Source organism: Manis javanica, chromosome 12, assembly GCF_040802235.1.
Source record: "Manis javanica isolate MJ-LG chromosome 12, MJ_LKY, whole genome shotgun sequence".
In the NCBI taxonomy this organism is placed as follows: domain Eukaryota; kingdom Metazoa; phylum Chordata; class Mammalia; order Pholidota; family Manidae; genus Manis; species Manis javanica.
The window spans coordinates 16,747,390-16,770,636 of record NC_133167.1 but is presented as its reverse complement, the minus strand read 5'-3'; the positions used below and the strand labels follow the sequence as shown (position 1 = coordinate 16,770,636).

Genomic DNA, 23,247 nt, shown 5'->3' with positions numbered 1-23,247 from the left:
AATAGTGTGCTCTATGTGGGGCGGGGCTTGAGTGAGGGCGACCCTGTTTGTCCTCCTTGCTGCTCCGTAGTGACGAGATTGTTGTGTTGTTGCAGAAATCCGGGCTTGGAACTATATTATTCGTGTCTCTCGGCTCCTCCAGAACCTTGGTGCAGCTTCTGAGGTCGGGGCCTAGTTCACGCGTTTTGGTCATTGCTGGAGCTCATCGCGCCGGTTACGAGGAGCGGTCGGTTAGGGAACTTCAGTGATTTTAATTCTGTTGAACTCGATTTGGTTGCTGAATGCTCCTCCGTTTCATTCTTTGTGGTCAGAGAGTGTGGTTTTGAGGAAGCTGCCTGGTGTCACGTATTAAATCCAGAGCTGATTCCTGGTACCAGGATGAGCGGCCGAGGAGCCTTGCAGCTGGGGGAGCCGGGGCAGTAGAATCTTGCTTTGGGAAAACAATTTATTCCCCTCTTTCTGCTCCAGGAGCTGCTTGTAATTCTTAGCCATGTCTCCGGCTCCAGCTGCAGGCCAGGTTCCTACGTCGGTCTCTCTGTTTGACCTCAATGCGGATGCTCCGGTCCTTCAGGGCCTGAGCCTGGTGAGCCACCCTCCCGGCGAGGCTCTGGCTCAAGCTTTGCCGACTTCTAGTCCAGGTATCCGGGAAGATTTGGGGTGGCTATTGAGGAGTCCAGGTATCCGGGAAGATTTGGGGTGGACATTGAGGAGCATGACAGGGGTCTTTGGAGTTTATTGCCACTCCAGGAACACATTCTTATAGGTATTCCCCAGGTTAGGAACCCTTGTTGACATCTTTTTCTGCTGGATAAAATTTACGTTAAATTCATTCCATCTTTGGGTTATTTCCAGCACAGGCCTCCGAATTGTCTCCAAACAAGTATCTTGCCATTGCTCATGTCTTGGCCACAGGAATGCCACTGCCTGCAGAAACTCTTCAAAATTCCTATATTTTTTTTCAAAATTTCTAGAAATAGTCTAAGTTAACAGGATTCCAGTCAAATCATTCTTTCTTGCTGAATATAAAACAACTAATTTGGTTTTGTACAACTTTAGTTTGTCTCTGGTTGTTTTTCTTGAACCTTTGTTTTTTTTTTTAAAGAAACTGCACACTGTAATTGGAAATGTAAACTAGAAATATTGTCTGCAGTAAGTGATTTTTGCAGTTAAAAATAATTTTAACCTTACCAAAAATTGTTTCCTATAGGATTCCTCTAAACAATTCCTTTGGTTAATTTAAATGCAATGTTCTGTCTATATTCATTTTCCATACATCTTTCCACAAGCATATTTATTGTATGAAGCGATTACTGTGTAACTTGTTTTATGATTACTAAATTCCTTGAAAGCAAGGACATGCCTTCTCTTTCTTTTATATCATCCTCTTTATGTATCAGACACTGAAAATAATTCCAGGTACTGTGGATTTGGGCTCCTTTCCACCTCTAATTACCCTCTCCTTATTTAGATCCAGGGGAGAAAGCAAGCCCAGAAAGAAAACCACTCCAGGGTCCTCTGGATATTCCAGAGAAGTTACTTTGTTCAACCTGTGACCAAACCTTCCAGAACCACCAGGAACAGGTAAAAGCCCAGGTGCAGGGCTAAATGGCAGAAGCAAAAGTATAATGGTGAGTGAGGAGAGGTAGACGTTTGATTTGTCTTTAGTAAAGGTCCATGTTTTGACTAAAGCAGTTGGGGTTACCCAGTCTTACTTGACTGGAGTTCTACTACTGGTCTTGGGTACCATAAAATGCCAGGCTAGGGCATACTTCTACAGTCTGCCTCCCTCCTTGCCTCCTACCAGAGGGAACACTATAAGCTTGACTGGCATCGGTTTAACCTAAAGCAGCGTCTCAAGAACAAGCCTTTCCTTTCTGCCCTGGACTTTGAAAAGCAGAGCTGCACAGGTGATGACTGGGGGGAGACCTGTGTGGGAGTAGGACATGGGGGTGGAGAAAGGCCCTTGTTTAGGAGCTTTAGGGAAAGTCAAAGATGAGGCACCAAAGTCATATATCTCATGTTGTTTTCAGGAGATCTTTCCAGCATCTCAGGATCAGAAGACTCTGACTCAGCCAGTGAGGAGGACTTACAGATACTGGACGAGGAGAGGGCTGAGTTGGAGAAGCTCATCAGACCCCAAGTGTTCCACCCGCATCGTGTTCTTTTCCAAAATGCCCAGGGGCAGTTTCTTCATGCCTATCGCTGTGTCCTCGGCCCTCACCAGGCAAGTGACAACACAGGTTGTTGTGGTCCAGACTTTTGTGCATTCACCCTAATTCTCTTAGCTGACTCCATTTCTCACTTCTTCCCTTTCTTCCTGCTGGGTGTGGGTATCACACTTGACAGCTCAGTCTTGGATTGGATTGGCCCCAATTTTAGAATGGTCAAGTGTAATGGAATTAAATTTGGAAACAGACTTATCGAGGTTTGAATTATGGTCCTGCCACTTGATCTTGACTACCTCTGCAAGCCTCAAATTTACTTATTTGTGAAATGGAGATAAGCCTCAGAGTGACTGTATAAAATGAAGATAATGCATGTGAAAGCACTTAATACTGGCACTTGGCTTCTTAATGAATGCAACAGATAATATTTGTGCTGTTCCTCTGTCATCCAGGTGCCCCCAGAAGAACCAGAACTGTTGCTACAGACCCTGCAAAGCGGAGGTCCCAGATGCTGTGTGGTGCTCATGGCTGCAGCGGGTCACTTTGCTGGTGCCATTTTCCAAGGGTGAGAGAAGATAGTGTGTTGGGGTAAGGATGGACTGGATCCCTTTAGCCTGGGAGTACCAGCTGGTTTCCAGTACTGAGTTTGTGTTTATCTATAGAAGAGAAGTGGTGGTACATAAAACCTTTCACCGCTACACAGTGCGGGCCAAGCGGGGCACAGCCCAGGGGCTTCGGGATGCCCGAGGTGGGGCTTCTCGCTCTGCTGGAGCCAACCTGAGGCGCTACAATGAAGTCACACTATGTAAGGTGAGTCAGGCATCCTAGGTCTGTTGTCCACCTAGTTCACACTCTTTCCCTCTTCTCATTAAATGTTATACATGGTTGGATGACTCCTATATTCTTACAGTCTTCATTATTTCTGGGGAGGCAAAGGTAGAATAGGGATGGATCCCCAGCAATCTCAGTCCCCTCATTCTTCTCTGTGTTATCTTCTACCTCCCATTCCCTACATATGATCTATGGGCCATTTTTTGATTGGAGATTTTAAAATACCAAGTGAAGATACGCAGGGCTGAATTACTCTCTTCCCTAGGATGTTCGTGACCTGCTGGCAGGGCCAAGCTGGGCTGAGGCACTGGGGGAGGCTGGGACAATATTGCTGCGTGCCCCCCGCTCTGGCCGGTCCTTGTTCTTCGGAGGCCATGGGGCACCCCTGCAACGGGGGGATCCCCGACTTTGGGATATCCCCCTCGCTACCCGCAGACCCACCTTCAGAGAGCTACAACGTGTGCTTCATAAGCTGACTACATTGCATGTCCATGGTGAGTCTTTGATCCAGATCCCCAGACTCCCTAGGTCACAGCCTGTACCTTCCAGCCCAAGCCTCAGGTTCTCATTGGGCATATGAATGGTTTTCTCACCTTGGACTGCAGCCTGATCACATCTTTATTGAGAAAAACCTGGGCTGGCTTCTCAGCTAAACTTGAGAAACATCTTTTTTTTTGTTTTATGTCAGGCGAAGACCCCCGGGAGACAGTCTGGTTGGACTCACTTCAGTCACGCTGGAAGACAATGAAAGAGAGGAAGAAGGCTATAGAGAGACAGGTCTCCAACGATGAAAATGAGACACTTGGGAAGACTGAGGACTCTCGCAAACAGGGTTTGAGCACCATCTGGCAATTGTCAAATCTCTGTCTGGGTGTCTGTCCTGGAAATATGGTGGCAGTTACCTGCTCTCAGTTCCCTATTTGTAGATGAGCCTTCACAGCACACTCATGCATGGGTCTATTTATAACATGGGGTCTGTCATAGTAATTACCGAGACATGTTTTACCGATCTTTCCAAATCGGCTCTCTTCCATTCACTGTTATCTCCAGTACTTTAAAAAAGTCTTAGATGAAGTAGATGCTTGAATACATGTTGCATGAATCTCACGTAATGTGCCTGCCTTACTGGGTGCTGTGGTTTGGAACTAAGGATGGCTTCCCTGGCTGCAGACTCTTGGTCTGCCTGGCTGTCACTGCTCCCATGCTTTCTTTTGTTGTGCACCAGCCTAAGGCTGCTCATGAAGAGTCTAGGGACTCTTGTCCCTGTCTGGGCTGAGAGCCTCCTTTCTGCATATGACTGATGGATTCAACTCTTGATGTGCTACCTTGTCTTGAGTGACAAAATACAAATAATTTCATTTCAAGATGATCTGGATTATCTCTTTGTGTACATTCTTATGTTCTAGGACAGCCCACATCCTTCCACCCTCTACTTAATCTTCAGATGGATCTAACATGTCAAATTTGTCCTTAGGTTCAGGGTCAGAGGAAGAGGACAACTTCCAAGTAGAGTTGGAGCTAGTAGAGTTGACATTGGGGACCCTGGATCTTTGTGAATTTGAGGCACTGCCTAAGCGGAGGAGGAGGAAAAGAAGTAAGAGGGAGAAAAGCCAAGACCTGGACAGTGGGGCACATATGACTCTTCTCCAGCAACCTCAAGAGGAGACTTTCTCACACTTAGCCCAGGCACATGCAGTCCCGTTGGGGCCTTCCCTGGAAGAAGTCAACACCCCTGATCAGTCAGAGCTCTGGGATGTGCTTCTAGCTGCTTGCCGATCTGGAGATGTTGGGATGCTGAAACTCCAGCTAGCTATCAGCCCTGTAGACCCTGGAGTTCTGTCTCTGCTCAGTGCCCCCTTGGGCTCCAGTGGTTTCACGCTCCTGCATGCAGCAGCTGCAGCTGGGAGAGGCTTGGTGGTTCGCCTGCTGCTGGAAGCAGGTGCTGACCCCACTGTGCAGTAAGTAAGGGTCCCCATGCCAAGCCCTTTGGATTTAGAGAAGATGATATGGAGGCTAACATTGGCATTAGATACTTGATAGCTCCCTCTGTCTATGTGAATGATGTTGGGAGATTCAGGAAGTGAGTTGAATCAATTTTTTGGGGTTTTCGTACCTAGGGACTCCCGGGCCCGGCCCCCATATATGGTTGCAGCTGACAGATCAACACGCAATGAATTCCGAAGGTTCATGGAGAAGAATCCAGATGCTTATGACTACAATAAGGCTCAGGTCAGCTAGAAAAGGAGAAGCAAAGTGGGAAAGCATCCTGGCTAGATCTTTTCTTAGTTTTACCAAAGACAGTTTGTATACATCTTACCTTATACCTTCCTGGAAATCCTCCAGGTGCCAGGGCCCCTGACACCAGAAATGGAGGCACAGCAGGCTACCCGGAAAAGGGAGCGGAAGGCAGCCCGTCGGCAACGGGAAGAACAGCAGCGGAAGCAGCAGGAGCAGGAGGAGCGGGAGCAAGAAGAGCAGCGGCAATTTGCTGCCCTTAGCGACCGAGAGAAGGTGAGGCTGGAGGTTTTCTCTTCGGCAGCAAAACTTCCTTAGAGGTCTAATCCCTTTCCAGTGTGCAGCTGTCACTTCGTGGGTACCCGATCCACCACTGGGGCCTGTTCCTAATGCAGTTTCTCTCCCCTCAGAGAGCTCTGGCTGCAGAGCGCCGACTAGCTGCCCAGTTGGGAGCCCCTACCCCTCAGATCCCCAACTCTGCAATCATCAGTGCTGGGTATGTGGACATGGCGGGTGTGATGGGCAGACCAAAATGTTTGGGCCAGTAAAACTAGTGCCTACACAGTATTCAGAAAGGTTGTTGAGGGGATTTGAGATTTCTGGGAACCTTTGAGGTAAAAACAGAAATGGCAGGAGGGATGGGGAGAGCTTGGATTGGCAAGTTTCTGGGGTACCTATCCAGCCATTTTTCTTCCTCTTGTTCAGACGCTGCTGGAGTTGTGGGACATCCCTCCAAGGACTCATTCCCTTTCACTACCTTGACTTCTCTTTCTGCTCTACACGCTGCCTCCACGATCATCGCTGCCAAGCCAGGAAACCCTTTTCCTGAACTGTGGGCCCTGAGAGAACACATTCACACTGGCCCTAGGTTTCTTCTTTCCCACAAAATGAGAGTATTTGGAAGGGTGAGGGACACTCAGGAACCAGGGCAAAGACAGAGCCACAGAAATGTGTGGAGCTGCTACTGTCTCTGGAACTTTAATCACAATAAAGTTTGGCAAGGAAACTGCGCTTGTACTTACATTTTGGCCTAGTGGCCTTTTGTTCCTTATAGTCACCATGGCCAGCACCAAGGGGTCCTGCCCATTCCATGACCTAGGTCCAAGGGTTACCTTCCTTTCAGTGCCCACTGTTCAGAGGTACCCTGTACACCAGCTGAGAGGGAGTAGATGTATGTCTTGTGCAATGTGCAATTAAGGATGGGCCTATCCAGAAATTGGACTTGGAGCTGGGGAGGCACATTTTCTAGCTCCAGCAATGTGATTTTGTTGAGGGCTCCGCTAGGAAACAGCAGGGGTCTTGGCACGTAGAGGGTCTGTTGTGGCCCCCGCTTTGTCCAGTACCGGCCCAAGTTAAACCCATTGATCCAGACTTGGCCCTGGGAAGGAGGGAGGAGAGAGGGAAATAAAGAGTCAGCTCCCCAGTGGGTAGAATCATCCCCTTTAGGATTTCCAGTCAGAGAAGAAATTTCCGCTCCTCATCCTTTCTTGATTTTCCTCTCATCACCCTGCCCCCACCCTGATCATCACTATCAGCAATACCTTAGTCCATCCAGGTAGAAAGAGAAATGTGTCCCCGCCTGAGCCTGAAATTGGAAATGTAGCCGAGTAGAAGGCAGGACCGGAGGGAGTTTCAGGATGTGACCTTTTTAACAACTGGAAGGGAAACCACCACTTTACAAGCTTATCAACTTTCAGAGGGAACATCAGCCAATGGGTAAGGATTGTTTGCCCCAGAATTGGTGGCTCCAAAAGGCCCTGTGAAGAAGGCAAATGAAAATTCATCATTCATTAAGCATAAAGGCCAGACTATCCCTAAGCAAGCCCTAGAATGCAATTAGTGACTGTGTCAGAACCCCATAAGCCACTGCTTTGCTGCCTAACTCCTTAGACAATGAGATGTTTATCTTCCATCAGGCCCCTATCTTTCCAAGAGAGTTTGGTCAGTAAGAGTATATGGGGGCAAGAGGGTGGGCAAAGCTAGCTTACCTTGTAGTCACTGCTGTTAGACCCAAAACTGAGCCTCCCCATGTTCTCCAGCAAGACATCCAGTTTGGCCCCCAATTTCCCCATCAAAAATAGTTTGTATTTCATGTTTCGTTCCAAAACACCCTGAAACACCTGTGGATTAGAGGACCTATGAGAGGAGGGCTCAGCATCTAGCTCGTAGCTACCATACAGGAAGTTGAATGAGGACACTTATTTGGAGGACAAAGAGAATGTAGCCCATTGGTTAGTTACCTATCATTCTACAGACTTGTCCTTAGTGAAGCTCTCCCTTATTCCAGCTTATCCCTGGACCCCTTGCAAATGTGGGCAGGCAGTAGGAAAAGGTGGCACACTTAAGGCTAAGGGGTGCTGGGAAAGAGAAAAAATGCATTCACAAGGTAGCCTGAAGTTAGGTTTCTTACCCCATCCACCATCACATAGGCTCGGTCATGGACTCCATTGTTTGGCACCCAGAATTGTGTTGGCTCAGAAATAGTATAGGTCAGATAGGTCCGGTACAACATAAAACCATGATCCTGGGTGTGGAAGAATGAGGACTTAAGGTGAACTGAGAGATAAAAAAGGATACTGTGGGGAAAATGCCCAGCTGAGGAAGGTTGCCATACCGACCAGATGTGGGATTATGCCTTACCTGTTTGACAGCCTCAAAGGTCAATGGCAAGATTGAGTGGATGGGCCCTTGGGGACACAGAAAATCTAGGAAAGCCAGCAAATCCCCATCCTATTAGAGTAAGTGGGGAGTATCAGAATAAGATGGAAGTATCAGAGGGCAGGGAAGGTTGGAGTATTTAGAGAATAAGGAAAAGATGGGGAGGAGCTTACCAGGTGCAAGGTCAAAGGTCCGAGCATCATCTTGGGACTGGGGGGAGGTAAAGGTCCCAAGGGAATTTCCTGGAACTGAGCCCAAATTCTCTTAGGAACCATAGGAAAACCATACAAATAATCCCTATTTGGAGACCCCTGTGCAGAGTTCTTAACCTGGGGTCCAGGGAAGGCCTTCAGGGGTCAGAAAGATCGATCCTGTAATTTTGTACAAACTTGTATTTCCCCAGGTATTCCCATTTAGGTGGTAAGAAATGCTTCAATAGGATGCTCAGAGGGCACTGGCCCAAACCACAACCACTGATTTATGGGATCCCTTTACAAATAATTTGGACCCTCCCTTCCCCCAACTTAATAAAATAAAAGACTTTGGTGCTTAATGAAGTGGTAAGGCACCTTGCTGATGACATTTCGAAGAGCAAAAAGCTTAGGTGTGGGGTCCCCTGCTTCAGATATTGGTGCATCGTAGTCATAGCTGGTAGTGATTGGAATGAAGCGTCCCTTCTCATCAGCACCTGGGGTTGAACCAATTTAATTCATTTAACATATCTTTTGGATGATAGACACTAACCAAAGAAATTCATGCAGAGACTTTTGCCATTAGAGGGGGCACTGGTGGCCATATCCAGCTTCTAGACATCCTAATCCAACCAGACCTCAGATTCTATTTCCTTACAACCTCCTTTCTGTCCCAGGGACGATCTGGACTCACCATTCCAGTATCCAAAGTTGGTACCTCCATGGAACATGTACCTGAGTGGAGGAGGTGGGGGAGGGGGGTAAAAGCTTACCCACTGAATCTTAACTTTCATCCCAACACCCAGTCTATAGATGCATGTTTGGCCCCAGTGTTTCCAGTTACATGTTCACACTGGCTCCCAACTTCAGCATGTTCTCTAGTCCTTTCGTTACAGTTGGAATGGACCGTGTGGAGTGATTCTGGCCCCAGTAATCCAGCCAGCCTGTGTAGTACTCAGAGTTCACCTGGAATGTGAAGTGAAAGGAGCCGTGAGAGAAATGGGAACTGAGTTAGACCCATTCCTAACCCTGACTCTTGCTTTGATTGCCCTCCCTGCTCTGGCTCCTCACCAGTGGCCCATTGGGTTCATACTTCCGAAGGAGGGTAAAGATTCTGGTCATGTTGTCAGCTGCAGGAAGGAAGCAAAGGTGAAAGGTAAACTTCATAGATGAGGTGCCCTTTCCCTAGACTCCACTCCTAACCCTTGCTCAGGAGACCTGGGCCAAAATCTACAGTGGTAAAGAGTCCCTGGAGGGAGCCACATCTGAGTCCTTCAGGCCCATCTGTAGTGAAGAGTAAGATCTTATCTCCTAGCAGTGCACGGAAGAGCCCAGCCAGGTGCTGCATATAGTTGAAGTCACAGGCCCTGTAGCTACCATATTCATTTTCCACCTGCCAGGGGAAAGGAAAAGTGAAGTCAGCTATAAGGTGGAGAAGGTTAAGGACACCTGGCTCTTCCTTTCCCTTGCCCAGTCAACTTTCCACTTGTACCTGGATGCTAATGATGTTGCCCCCATTGTGGTAGAGCCATGGATATATCTTGGGCAGCAAGACCTTGAACCAGGAGTCCACTGCAGCAAGGAAGTCTAAAAGAAGAAGCAGTGCTGTGCTCATTGGAGCACCACCACCTCTGCAGCCCCAACCCCTAGTATCAATGCTGCCTGAACTCTAGATGGGAGACCGCATCCTGCTTGTCTGCGACTAAGTCTGAGAAGCAGTGACTCTTGTCAGAAGCACCTGGATATTTGCATGGTAATCTAAGCATAGGAAACCTTATAGCAGTGTTTCTTGTAAATTTATTTTTTAAATAAAAGAAAAATGTTAAACACATCATTTGGAGCTATTATTATGTAATCAGTATATACTTGAGATTGCTATGAAGTAGCATGGAAATTTGAAGAAATGCAGAATGTCTGACCCTGATGTAACTGACAATCATGTGATCTAAGTAATCAATTGAAAGATCAGTATGTATTTGGGATTATGCCTTAAATTCTCAACTCCTATTTGTGCTTTTTGTTGATTCATCCTCAGGATCTTCATGCATGTTTTTACCTACACCTGACACTTCCTCTCCACCTCTTTTACCTACCCAACTCCAACTCAATTTTCAGGTCTTAACTTTTATTTCACTTCTTCAAGAAAACCTTTAATATTCCAGATTACGGGAGATTCCCCCTATTCCACACCCTCATGTCAATGGCATACTACTTCAAGGAATTATTTCTGTAATTGTTTCCTGTTGGTCTTCCCCACTAGTGAGCAGAAACCTTCTCTGTCAGATTCATTTGCTGCATCCCTATACTGAGGACAATGCCTAGCAGATGGCATACACTCAAAAGTGGATTCAATGAAAGATATTTTAGTATTCTTAAAACATTTCATTTCTTTATATTTTGTGTTCTGTAAAAGGAGGCACAGGTTTTATTGCATCCTTTAATCCAAGCATACATTAAATCTCATTCAACACATATTTATGGGTGTTGACTAAGCACCAAGCACTGGTCTAGGTGTTAGAGATACATAGCAAAATAGACAAAAACCTCTGCCTTTGTGGCATTTCCTTTCCAGTGAGGGAGGCAGAATAAAACAGATAAAATATCTAGTGCATTCTACAACAAAGCCGCAGTAATCAAGACAACTTGGTAATGGCACAAGAACAGACCCATACATTAATGGAACAGAATAAAGAGCCCAGATATAAACCCAAGCATATATGGTCAATTAATATATGGTAAAGGAGCCATGGATACAAAATGGGGAAATGACAGCCTCTTCAACAACTGGTGTTGGCAAAAATAGACAGCTACATGTAAGAGAATGATACTGGATTACTGTCTAACTCCATATACAAAAGTAAACTCAAAATGGATCAAAGATCTGAATGTAAGTCATGAAACCATAAAAATCTTAGAGGAAAATATAGCAAAACTCTCATGAATATAAACATGAGCAACTTCTTCATGAACATATCTCCCCGGGCAAGGGAAACAAAAGCAAAAATGAACAAGTGGGACTATATCAAACTAAAAAGCTTTTGTACAGCAAAGGACACCATCAGTAGACAAAAAGGCATCCTACAGTATGGGAGAATATTTTCATAAATGACATATCTGATAAGGGGTTGACATCCAGAATATACAAAGAGCTCATGCACCTCAACAAATAAAAAGCAAACAGCCCAATTAAAAAATGGGCAGAGGATCTGAACAGACATTTCCCTAAAGAAGAAATACAAATGGCCAACAGGCACATGAAAAGATGCTCCACATCGCTAATCATCAGAGAAATGCAAAGTAAAACCACAATGAAGTATCACCTCACACCAGTTAGGATGGTCAACATCCAAAAGACAAACAACAACAAATGTTGGCAAGGATGTGGAGAAAGGGGAACCCTCCTACACTGCTGGTGGGAATGTAAACTAGTAAGCAGTATGGAGGTTCCTCAAAAAACTAAAAATCATTTGACCCAGGAATTCCACTCCTAGGAATTTACCCTAAGAATGCAGGAGCCCAGTTTGAAAAAGACATATGCACCCCTATGCTTATTGCAGCACTATTTACAATAGCCAAGAAATGGAAGTAACCTAAGTGTCCATCAGTAGATGAATGGATAAAGAAGATGTGGTACATATACACAATGGAGTATTATTCAGCCATAAGAAGAAAACAAATCCTACCATTTGCAACAACATGGATGGAGCTAGAGGGTATTATACTCAGTGAAATAAGCCAGGTGGAGAAAGACAAGTATCAGATGATTTTACTCATCTGTGGAGTATAACAACAAAGAAAAAAGTGAAGGAACAAAACAGCAGCAGACTCACAGAACCCAAGAATGGACTAACAGTTACCAAAGGGAAAGGGATTGGGGAGAGTGTGTGGAAAGGGAGGGATAAGGGGAAAAGAGGCATTATGATTAGCACACATAATGTAGGGGGGCGCATGGGGAAGGCAGTATAGCAACCACAGTGTTGTTCATGTAAGGGTATATTAATGATACCAAAATAAATAAATAAATAATTTAAATACATATAAAAGAAAACAGGCAAAAATCTCTTGAATATAAACATGAGCAACTTTTTTCTGAACACATCTCCTTGGGCAAGGGAAACAAGCAAAAATGAGCAAATTGAACTACATCAAACTAAAAAGCTTCTGTATAGCAAACGACACTATCAGTAGACAAAAAGGCATCCTACAGTATGGGAGAATATATTTGTAAATGACATATCCGACAAGGGGTTAACATCCAAAATACATAAAGTACTCACACTCCTCAACACCCAAAAAGCAAATAACCTGATTAAAAAATGGGCAGAGGATATGAACAGACATTTCTCCAAAGAAGAAATACAAATGGCCAACAGGCACATGAAAAGATGCTCAACATCGTTAATTATCAGGGAAATGCAAATTAAAACCACAATGAGATATCACCTCACACCAGTTAGGAAGGACAACATCAAAAAGACTAAGAACAACAAATGCTAGTGAGGATGCGGAGAAAGGGGAACCCTCCTACACTGCTGGTGGGAATGTAAATTAGTTCAACTATTGTGGAAAGCAATATGGAGGTTCCTCAAAAAACTAAAAATAGAAATACCATTTGACCCAGAAATTCCACTCCTAGGAATTTATCCAAAGAAAACGAGATCACAGATTAAAAAGACATATGCACCTCTATGTTTATTGAAGCATTCTTTACAATAGCCAAGATATGGAAGCAACCTAATTGTCCATCAGTAGATGAATGGATAAAGATGTGGTACATATACACAATGGAATATTATTCAGCATAAGAAGAAAACAAATCCTACCATTTGCAACAACATGGATGGAGCTAGAGGGTATTATGCTCAGTGAATTGAGCCAGGAGGAGAAAGACAAGTACCAGATGATTTCACTCATTTGTGGAGTATAACAACAAAGCAAAACTGAAGGAACGAAACAGCAACAGACTCACAGACTCCAAGAAGGGACTAATGGTTACCAAAGGGGGGGGGTGAACAGTGGATGGGGAGAGAGGGAGAAAGGGATTGAAGGGCATTATGATTGGCACACATGGTGTAGGGGGATCATGGGGAAGACAGTATAGCACAGAGAAGACAAGTAGTGACTCTGTGGCATCTTATTACACTGATAGAGAGTGACTACAATGGGTTGGGGGGGACTTGATAATATGGGTGAATGTAGTAACCACAGTGTTGATCATGTGAAACCTTCATAAGAGTGTATATCAATGATACCTTAATAGAAAAAAATTTTTAAAAAAATCTACTGCATTAATGCCCAGGAGAAAAAATTAAGCAAGGAAGGAGGATATGAAAGGTGGGGTCAGATCAATTTGACATACACTGCTGTATACAAAGGATATTGTATGAACCCCATGGTAACCCCAAACCAAAAATGTATGATACACAAAAAATAGAGAGGAATTCAACCATAACACCAAAAGTCATGCACAAGGCAAGAGAGCAAGAGAAGAAAGGATCAGTTGAAGAATGATGAAAACCAGAAAACCAACAAAATAGCAATAAGTACATAGCTATCAATAATTACATATACAATGAAATATTACTCAGCCATAGAAAAGAATGAATTCTTGCCATTTGTGACAACATGGATGGACCTGGAAAGTATCTTAGGTGAAATAAGTCAGAGAAAGACAAATACCATATAATTTCACTTGTATGTGGAACCTAAAAAACAAAACAAATAAACAAATAAAACAGAAATAGACTCATAAACACAGAACAGACTGGTGGTTGCCATAGCAGAATGTGGGAGGGGAGTGGTGAAATAGATGAAAGGAATAAAGAGGTGCAAACTGGAATTAAAGTACATCATAGGGAATACAGTCAACAGTATAACAATTTTTTTGTATGTTGACAGATGGTAACTATACTTACTGTGTTGAGCATTTAGTAATTAAGTAACTGTCAAATCAGTACGTTGTACAACTGAAACCAATATAATATTGTGTATTGGTTGTATTTCAAGTTAAGAAAAGGAAGAAAAATGCAAAATGCAAAATAGTACAGCCCAATCAATCATGTATGTCCCAATCAATCATGGAACATATATTTTAAAGGGTGGCCAAGGGAAGGCCTCACTGAAAGGTAATTCTGCTGAAAGCCAGGGGGAGCCCCAAGTGCACACGACTCAAGGCAAGAACATGCCCACTGGGGTTTGAAGAACAGCAATGAGGCAAGTGTGTATGCTGGGAGGGAAGAGTAGATGTCAGGGAGGTGACTGGCCAATTAGGTAGAACATAGCAGATAATTTTAAGGAATCCATGGTTCATATTCTGAATGAGATGGGAACTTACTAGAGAGGTTTATGCAGAGAAATGACATGATCTGAAACATGATTTAAACGTATTTTAACAGGCTCACACTGGCTGCTGTATTGAAAATAGACTACATAAAGGAGGGGTAAAGAAAGGAAACCAGTTAGGAAGCTAGTTAAATAATCCAGCTGAGAGAAGTGGTTTGGAGCAGTGTGAATAATGCAAAGTAACTGAATTCAATATATTTTGAGGGCAAAGCTGACAGGATTTTCTGATGGGTTGAATATGGGGTGTGAGAGGAAGACAGACATGAAGAATTACATAATAGTGTTTAGTCTGATCAGTTGGAAAATGGAGTTGCCACTAATTGAGATGGGGAGATTGCAGGAATAGCTGGTTTAGGGGCTATACCAGGAGCTTAGTTTTATCATTGTGCTTTTTAGATCTTCAAAAGCAGAAGTTAAGTAGGCATTTGAATATATGCTTTTGGAGGCCAGGGGAGGGTTCTGACTGGGAATTTCAGTCTTTAGCTATTAGATGGAATTTAAAGCTACATGAATGGATGAATGGATGAGATCATCCAGGGAGTGACCACAGAAGAGAGAAGGTCCAAGCATGAGCCCTAAAACAGCATTTAGCAGAAAGGGAAATGGAGAAGAACCAGTAAGAGAAAGAAAAAGTGACTAGAAAGATTGTGGGGGGAGGAGCAGGACCAGATAAGTGTGATATCTTGGAAGCTGAGAGAAGAGCATTTCAAAGAACAGTGATCAACTGTGCTGAATCCTGCTGTTTGGTCAAGGAGGGTGAGGCCTAAGAAATCACCACGGATTTAGCAATGAAGAAAAGCAAAGACTGCATGTCAGTGTTCCATCAGAGCTTTATTATTTTTAAGTGTATTTCATAGTCGACTGAGTTTGGGAAATGCTAAAGGGGCATAAAGCTCTCACATCCTAAGAAGTGGAATAGTACTTGTAGAGTCAGGTATAAGACATTTTACCAGAGTGATCTTTTTAAAAGGTATAAATCAGATAGAATTATTCTTTTTGCTCTAATGACTTTCTCTTTGTATCTGAAATGAAATCCAAACTCCCTGAAATATTGGGCATCTCAGAGCTTAATCCTGAGTTCTCATCTTTTCTTTCTCTATACTCTTCCCCCAGATGATGTCTTAGTATGGCATGGATTTAAATGCCATCTTTAGACTGATGAATCCTAAATTTATATCTCTAGCTCAGACCTCCCCCTAAGCCTCACACTCACAGATCCTATTGCTTACTTAATATCCTCACTTGAGTGTGACATGATAAAAATTCACCATGACCAGAAGTATTGTTTTTCCCCCCCAAAATTGTTCCTTTGCCACTCATAGTCTTCTCTATCTTCCTTATGTCAGTAAATGATACCCCCATTTTGAGTGGCCAGAGACTTGATTCCTTCCTTTCCTGATCCTACCCACACTGCCTTGACCCTCTGTCTCCCATCAAAATCGATCAACAAGTCCTGGTGATTTTTATCTCCAACCTGTAATTCAATTCTGCCCTCTTCTTTCCATTTCCACCATGATCTTGGTGCAGAAGTCATCCTCTCTCGTCAACTAAAGTCACAGTCTCCCAATTAATTTCTCTACCTCAACCCTTGTTCTTCTCAATCAATTCTCCATATCTAAGCCAAAGTTATATGAAAACAAATCAGAGAGGTCTGGTTAAAGTCTTTAAATGGCTTTCTACTGTCCTTAGAATAAAATGCCAACCTCTTACAATGGCCTACAAGTTCCTGCTTGATAGTTTCTATGTACAATTTCATGTCCTATTACTCTCTCCCTTACCTGCAGTGCTCCAGCCATGCTGACCACAATCATGCCATGTTCTTTCCCATCTCTGGGCCTTACAATATACCATTCCCTCTACCCAGTCCTCTTGCCTCACTTTTTATTTTACCAAAGCTTTCCTTTCCCTACAGTCAAATGAAAAGTCATCTTCTCAGAAAAGCCTCTTCTGACCCCCTACGTAAAAAAAGCCCCCTCTATTACTCACAATCTCAAACACTTGTGTTTTCCTTGTGTGGTATTTTTACAGTTTGTAATAATCTTATAGGTTCTTAGTTTTTAAATCTGTTTCTTTCACTCTAAGCTCCATTGAACAGGAACTGGGTCTGTCTAATCCCCCAGTTTCTAGCATTCTGCTTGGCACGAAGGAAACCTCAATAAATATTTGAACACATGATCTCCAATTTGGGGATGGTCTCTGTTTGGGGCACCCAAATGACCCCCTTTGTTGTTTTCATTGGCTTTTTCTGTGTTAAATCTTTTGTTTCAACTCACCTGGATCTGAAGTTCTCAGATGAATTGTACGTTTTCGAAGCAACCAGGCTGGGAGACCCCCCTGAGATAAACACAAAGACAAACTAAGAAGCATGCAGGTTTCGTGGTTTCAGGGTGGAGTAGGGGAGTAAGAAGGGAGGAAGTTGAGTATGGTGCTGAAGTGACCCTGGAGTATGGGCAGATGGAAGCAGTCTAGGAACTGCTCATGGGTGGCTTTGGTTCTATTCCTTCTCCAACTTACCATCTCCCACTCTGCACAGATGTACGGTCCTGGTCTCAGGATGACCAACAGGTTCGCTATAGTTGCCTCATTCAGAAATGCAATGAGGTCCCGGCTGCCATTGAAGTTATAGACCCCAGGCTCTGGCTCATGGTAGTTCCAGGGTACATAACTGAGAAAGGAAGGGGATAACAGGGCCCAAGGCAGGGAGATGCTGGGGAAGGCCTAAGGGCTCAGGCCTTGCAGAGAATGACCAGGAAGCTGTTAGAAGGAGGTCCTGGCCCTCTCTTAACCACCCTAGGCCTGAAGGCCCTGGAGCTCTAACCCCTTGTCCCACCCTGCCGATCCTCCTGCCTCCAACCAGTAAAGTGGTGGTACGAAGAGTAAATCCCATCCCTCCAGGGCTCTGTGGGCACTTACAACTGTACAGCATTGAGGCCACTCATTCGCATCTTGAAAAGCCGGTCAGCCCAAAGCACCCGAGGTACCCGAAAGTAGTGCAGGCTGCCAGACACGTAGCGGAACGGGACCCCATCCAGGAGGAATCTGCCATTATCTCGATCCACTACGAACGACCGAGTGCCGGCCTACAAAGGGAGGGACCATGCTCAGCAAAGCTCTGGAGCTGCGGCAGTCAGCCTCTGCCAAAAGTAGAGAAGGTGGAACTAGACCTGCCAATTGTTTTGTTATTTTCACTTCATTTATCTCCTCTGCCAGATCTGATTCTGCCTCACCGCACCCAGCCAGCTTCAATCCTCTCATTTTACCTGGGGCAGCAGCAGCGTCAGGATCGGCAGCAGCAGGGAGGGAAGGCAGAGAGGCTTCTTGGGAGCCATGGCGCTAACAGGGCTCCTCTAGCCAGAGACGGCAATCCGACTGTCACGTGGTGGATTCCTGGGAGGAAAGCTCAGCGAGCAAGGAGGCGGAGACCACCTCAAATTGCCAGATTAGCCTGAACTTTGTCTTCACCCTGCAGCCACCCGCTACTTTACAAGTTTATAAAATCCTCTACATCTTGAACTGACCATCAGCATCACTTGAGAGCTTGTTAGGAATGCAGAGTCCAAGGTCCTACCTCAGACCTACAGCATCAGAATTTGTATTTTTACAAGATCCCCAGGTGATCCTGAACACATTCAAGATTGAGAAGCTGTGTGTTCCACTAGATTAAGTTCCCTGAGGTTGGGGAATATGTCTTGGCCATTTTGAATCTTCAGCTTCTAGCATAGGGCCCAGCACACAGCAGGTTACATCTAGATAAATGAATGTCAGCACCCGGGAGCTGAAACTGATTCAGAAACAAGAGAAATGGTAGGAAGATCTTCCCAGTGGTGTGAAAAGGGGCTACCACGTTACAAGAAGGATCTTTTTTTCCTGGAGCACCCTGTCTCAGCAAAAGAGACCAACCCAGCCATTACATCTTTGAATGTACACCACTCTTCAATTTATCCCTGCCTGCCTGGGCAAGAGTTGTCAAGGACAACCGCTTGGTGCCAAGGCTTGGGAATCTGAATTTCCATTACTGCTGCCTCCATAGACCCAAAACTGGGATATAAAGATTAGGGTAAAAAAAAAATAATAATAATAATAAAACATTAACTTCTGTATATTGACACTTACTGAGGGCTTTGTGTCAGATATTGTGCTAAGCACTTTACATCTGATTTAATTTTCAAACTTCCTGCGGTAATTTTCATTCCCATTTCATAGACGAGGAAATCTAGGGACAGAAATATTAGGTGGCCTGTCCAAGTTTTATAGAGCTGGGATTTAAACTAGGTAAGTCTGGCCTCATGGTTTATGCACTTAACCTTAGGTATTTTGTAACTATTTTACAGTTAGGGAAACAGCCTCTGAGAGGTTATGTAATTTGTCCGAGGTCATATAGCTAGTAAGCTATTAAGACCGGATTTAGACCCCAGTTGGTTTAAAAGTCTGAGGTCTTAACTGTTGAGACTAGGGTAGTGTGAGATACAGGCCAGAGCCCGGAGTAACAGTGGCCGGGGTTCCAGGGGTCCACGCCGCCAGCACCCGCCCTCCCTGCATCTCTCTCCAGGCTGAACTGTATGTAGTCCGCCACTCAGCGCGCTGGAGGTATGAAGCCTCCTACCTCCGGCATTGGGAGATGGAGGTCCTGGGGGCCTCGCGCCGCGCCCGGCTTTGCTCCCCTTTAGCGTAGGTGCTCGCGTCTTGCCCCCTACTGCAGGCCAGACGTGGAACCCTCGGGTCCTGAGACCCGTCCTCCCCCAGGCCTAGCCTGACTCTGGCCTCTGAGCTCCGAGCCCCCACATAGCCCGAAAGCCCAGACGTTGCTAAGATACCGCGGGCCATAGTGCCGGCGCCGACTGATGACGCAATCAATACTTCCGGTAGCTGGAGCGTCTCGCGGGACTAAACCAGGTCAGTGGGGAGTCCCGGCTGGCATTCCCTGGTTTCTGCGCGCGGATTTGGGGGTGGAACTCAATGAATGGGCCCGAGCCTCGCACCAGCGGAACTACCCTATATCCTGGCTTTGCGGCCTTACAGTAGTGGGAGAGGGGGCCGCTCAAAGGTGGGCTGGAGTTGGAGGAAGCGGCCTGGTAGTCGCTGCGTGCTGAGGCTTTAAGGCACCTGACCCTGGCCTTCTGCGTGGAAGCGTCTCCTGGGCCTCTAGGTTCCGAGACTTGGGTCCGAGCTTTCAACGTTGGTACTTCTGGGGCTGTCTGGAATGGGCGTGGCCCACAATCCTACCATTCTTTTCCTTCCAGCACGATCCACTGGGCCCCCAGCGCATCGCCTGAAAGAGCCCACTCACCCTGGACGAACCCTTCAGCAACCTCAGACCGTCCTTGAGGAGGATGACTGAGACACAATGGGCCACGCGCTGTGTGTCTGCTCTCGGGGAACTGTCATCATTGACAATAAGCGCTACCTCTTCATCCAGAAACTGGGGGAGGGGTGAGTGTTTGGAAATCACTTAGCTAGTCCCCAGGATTAGGGTGATTGAAGGAGTCTGCACATGATAGAGCCACAAAGGTTTTATCCTTTAACTTATCCTTTAATTGACCTGACAGAGCCTAGGGACATGGTAGCCAAGAAAGTGGATTCAGGAGCCAGGCTTCCTAAATCTACCTTGGGTGACCTTAATAAGCCATGATCTGTTCATCTGCTTAATAGAGATAATTATCTTGTGTCACTGATGGAGCTGTGAGGATCAAATGAGACAATGCATATAAAATGCCTCACCTAATGCCTGGCTCATAGCACTTGATTAACATTGACTATTATTTTATTTAATACTTACTGAACATCTGTCATTTGCAACGCACTGCATTAGGACCACAGGACCTCAAAGATTACTCTGTCCCTGCTCTTGAGCTTGAAGTGTAATATTCTTCAGATTTCTCTTACAGCCACATTTTGGGAGGGTTTCTACTAAATGAGAAAGACACCCCCATCTTCTCAGGGAATTCCTCTGAGTCCAAGCAGTGTGGGAGATGACTGTGGTCCTTCACTAACCCCTTTGGCCCACAGTGGGTTCAGCTATGTGGACCTAGTGGAAGGGTTACATGACGGACACTTCTACGCCCTGAAGCGAATCCTGTGTCATGAGCAGCAGGACCGGGAAGAGGCCCAGCGGGAAGCAGACATGCATCGCCTCTTCCATCACCCCAACATACTTCGCCTTGTGGCCTGTTGTCTGAGGGAGCGAGGCACAAAACATGAGGCCTGGCTATTGCTACCCTTCTTCAAGGTCAGAAAGTCTCCTAGTTATGGAGGGGGTTGCAACAGAGACATCTACCCAGGGCTGTGTGAGCAGGCAAGCATGTTAAGAAGCAGAAGCCATGTCCTGAGTTTGACCACTTCAGATTTGGGGTTTAGAGGAACCCAAGTGGGACTGGCGTGTGTGATTTGTGCAGTGAGAGGGTTGATAGGCTTCAACATAGGGAAGGAATCAGGCTCAGGGAGTAGAGGCTCAAGAAAACATCACCACTGTGGGGAAATTTGTGTTGCAGAGAGGCACGCTGTGGACCGAGATAGAAAGCCTGAAGGACAAAGGCAACTTCTTGACTGAAGAGCAAATTCTTCAGTTGCTGATTGGTATCTGCAGAGGCCTTGAGGCCATTCATGCCAAGGGTTATGCTCACAGGTCAGTGGGAGGGCCCAGTATACTTGATGGGGCAGAAAGGAAGAGCTTCACCCAGAGAAGTGAGAGGGCTCTGATCTCCCAAGGCACAGCCTCCATGATTCTTTTGCCCACTGGGATTCAAGCCTCACTGTCCAGAATTGCTCATACGTCATTTCCACTTTGCTACAGAGACCTGAAGCCCACCAATATCTTGCTTGGAGATGAGGGACAGCCGGTTTTAATGGACTTGGGTTCCATGAATCAAGCATGCATTCATGTGGAGGGCTCACGCCAGGCTCTGGCCCTACAGGTAAGGGAGTGTCCAGTTTCTTTGCCCACCTTGCCCCCATCCCCAGCCCCTTCTAGTGCATGCCTCCATTTGGTCACATGACCATGATCTGTACCCCACTTCTGAGCTCTGGGGCCACTCTTCCAGGACTGGGCAGCCCAGCGGTGCACCATCTCCTACCGGGCCCCGGAGCTCTTCTCTGTGCAGAGCCACTGTGTCATTGATGAGCGGACTGATGTCTGGGTGAGGAGAATGTAGGTGGGATCTGGGTAGGGAGGAGTGCTACTCTATACCTACAGTGGAATGTAGGAGATCTTTGGTTTCAAGTGCATGGGGCCCCAGGAACCATGTATGGCCCCAACCCCCTCAACTTCCTTCCTGGGAACTGTTCCTCACACTGTACTCAGTTGCTCAAGAAGTGGTATAATCCACCCTCTGAACAGGATGGGTGCAGCTAAATGTCAGGACTGAAGGCAGTGGCTCAGCAAGGGGTGCAGAGGCTTCCAGCTAACTGGCAGTTTCTCTGGGCCCTGGTGGTGTCATGTGGCTGAAGTTGGCATATTCCTTTTAGCTTGTATGGTCATCTTTCACTACAGAATTAAGAGGAGAGCTATCACCTCCACTGGTCCCCTTCCAAGGAATAACCAAGTTATGCTCAGTCCCTAGGCTGTGTGCTGTATGCCATGATGTTTGGGGAAGGACCTTATGACATGGTATTCCAGAAAGGTGACAGTGTGGCCCTTGCTGTGCAGAACCAACTCAGTATCCCACAGAGCCCCAGGTGAGCAATAAAAGGAGCACCAAGCATTTCTGACACTTCCCTGACATTAGTGAGTTGGAGCCTTAGCGGGGGGATGGGCACCCTCCAGTCACGCTGCCTGCCTCCTTCCACAGGCATTCTTCAGCAGTGCGGCAGCTGCTGGCCTCGATGATGACTGTAGATCCCCAGCAGCGTCCTCTCATTCCTGTCATCCTCGGTCAGTTGGAGGCATTGCAACCCCCAGCTTTGGGCCAGCACACTACCCAGATCTGAACAAACCAGCGACCACTTTGAGAAGGTGCCTTGGAAAGAGGTTTCTATCCCTCATTAGAATGTCCGTCGATTCTCTCCAGGATTGCTGTCTTGTAGATGGGGAAGGGGAGTTGGGACAGTCAGCTCAGTCTTCTATCTCTGCTTCTGCTCTCTTACCTCAAAGGGCAACAACTGGGCAGGGTCCCTGACTGAGCTGGGATGAGTGAGAGTACGGGATCGGGGAGGGAAACTGGTAGAGTCTGGTAAAGGCCCCGAGTGGGACTGCTGAGGTTACATCATGGTCTGCCTCTAAGTCTGGGAGCAGGAGAATGTATAAATAGAAGAATAAAATTAAAGCAGCTTGGTGTGGACCTCAGTCTCATTGTTCCTGGAGTGAAATAAGAGGCACAAGGGGCCCAAAGTCTGGTTAGCCATGTCCATGGCAACAGCCTGCGGAGAAGATGGACTGATGAAGATTCAGGAATGGTGTGACTTCATCATCCCACATAATGAGGCAGGTGTCTTTACCTTAGGTCTGGTTGGTTAGTGGTGGACATTCCTTCCCCTAGATTGTCCTAGTCAAAAACTTAAAGCTACTCTATCTTGAGCTAGGTTCTCTGCCAAGAACTGGAACCAGGGCTCCCTAAAAGCACACTCAACTTGTTCTTTCCTTCCTTCATCCCCAGGGGTGGGTAGCTTAGTTAAAGCAGCCCAGCCGGTTTGCCAGGCAAAGGCTTCTGGGTGGAGACACCTGAAGAAGCTTTGGGACAGCAACAGAACAGGTCTCCCAGCCTCAGCCTAGGGGCATGGGGAGTGGAGGGGGCAGCCATTTTGGCTCAGTCTCTCCCAGATGGTTCTAGCTCACACAGTTAATAATTAATGAGGTCAGTGTGGTGTGGCAGTATCCAGCTGCCATTTCCTGC

The 23,247-nt window shown here is 46.0% G+C and overlaps 3 protein-coding genes across 15 annotated transcripts; 2 read left to right on the top strand and 1 right to left on the bottom strand.

Moving 5' to 3' along the window:
- The first annotated feature begins 40 nt into the window (after positions 1-40).
- On the top strand, positions 41-6,237 carry ANKZF1 (ankyrin repeat and zinc finger peptidyl tRNA hydrolase 1). 4 transcript variants are annotated; one of them, XM_017656650.3, is made up of 14 exons: positions 41-163; positions 469-638; positions 1,469-1,581; positions 1,805-1,907; positions 2,031-2,224; positions 2,618-2,730; positions 2,828-2,975; positions 3,262-3,490; positions 3,685-3,828; positions 4,471-4,954; positions 5,114-5,225; positions 5,340-5,507; positions 5,642-5,727; positions 5,937-6,237. In XM_017656650.3, exons 2-14 carry the CDS (start codon positions 491-493, stop codon positions 6,058-6,060), a joined length of 2,166 nt encoding a protein of 721 aa, XP_017512139.3. In that variant the 5' UTR covers positions 41-163; positions 469-490; the 3' UTR covers positions 6,061-6,237. The 4 variants fall into 4 exon arrangements, with proteins under 4 accessions (XP_017512139.3, XP_017512061.3, XP_036872189.2 ...); XM_017656572.3 differs by having other exon boundaries at positions 76-230; XM_037016294.2 differs by having other exon boundaries at positions 91-226.
- On the bottom strand, positions 6,185-19,236 carry GLB1L (galactosidase beta 1 like). 8 transcript variants are annotated; one of them, XM_073218080.1, is made up of 18 exons: positions 19,026-19,223; positions 18,536-18,635; positions 17,683-17,809; positions 17,336-17,502; positions 16,937-17,087; positions 16,696-16,756; positions 9,573-9,667; positions 9,299-9,473; positions 9,152-9,210; positions 8,925-9,046; positions 8,775-8,815; positions 8,459-8,577; positions 8,063-8,236; positions 7,872-7,961; positions 7,642-7,755; positions 7,220-7,351; positions 6,773-6,988; positions 6,185-6,609 (listed from the first exon to the last, which is right to left on the bottom strand). In XM_073218080.1, exons 3-18 carry the CDS (start codon positions 17,749-17,751, stop codon positions 6,340-6,342), a joined length of 2,055 nt encoding a protein of 684 aa, XP_073074181.1. In that variant the 5' UTR covers positions 17,752-17,809; positions 18,536-18,635; positions 19,026-19,223; the 3' UTR covers positions 6,185-6,339. The 8 variants fall into 8 exon arrangements, 7 of the variants coding, with proteins under 7 accessions (XP_073074181.1, XP_017512336.3, XP_017512471.3 ...); XM_017656847.3 differs by lacking the exon at positions 18,536-18,635 and having other exon boundaries at positions 19,026-19,221; XM_017656982.3 differs by lacking the exon at positions 18,536-18,635 and having other exon boundaries at positions 8,063-8,137; positions 19,026-19,219.
- Positions 19,204-22,689, top strand: STK16 (serine/threonine kinase 16). Of its 3 annotated transcripts, none has more exons than XM_017657460.3 (8): positions 19,204-19,315; positions 19,663-19,852; positions 20,429-20,648; positions 20,911-21,044; positions 21,213-21,333; positions 21,460-21,555; positions 21,972-22,093; positions 22,207-22,689. In XM_017657460.3, the coding sequence occupies exons 2-8, from the start codon at positions 19,767-19,769 to the stop codon at positions 22,343-22,345; spliced, it is 918 nt and encodes a 305-aa protein (XP_017512949.1). In that variant the 5' UTR covers positions 19,204-19,315; positions 19,663-19,766; the 3' UTR covers positions 22,346-22,689. The 3 variants fall into 3 exon arrangements, with proteins under 3 accessions (XP_017512949.1, XP_017512859.1, XP_073074191.1); XM_017657370.3 differs by lacking the exon at positions 19,204-19,315 and adding an exon at positions 19,326-19,466; XM_073218090.1 differs by lacking the exons at positions 19,204-19,315; positions 21,460-21,555 and adding an exon at positions 19,326-19,466.
- Positions 22,690-23,247: the final 558 nt, after the last annotated feature.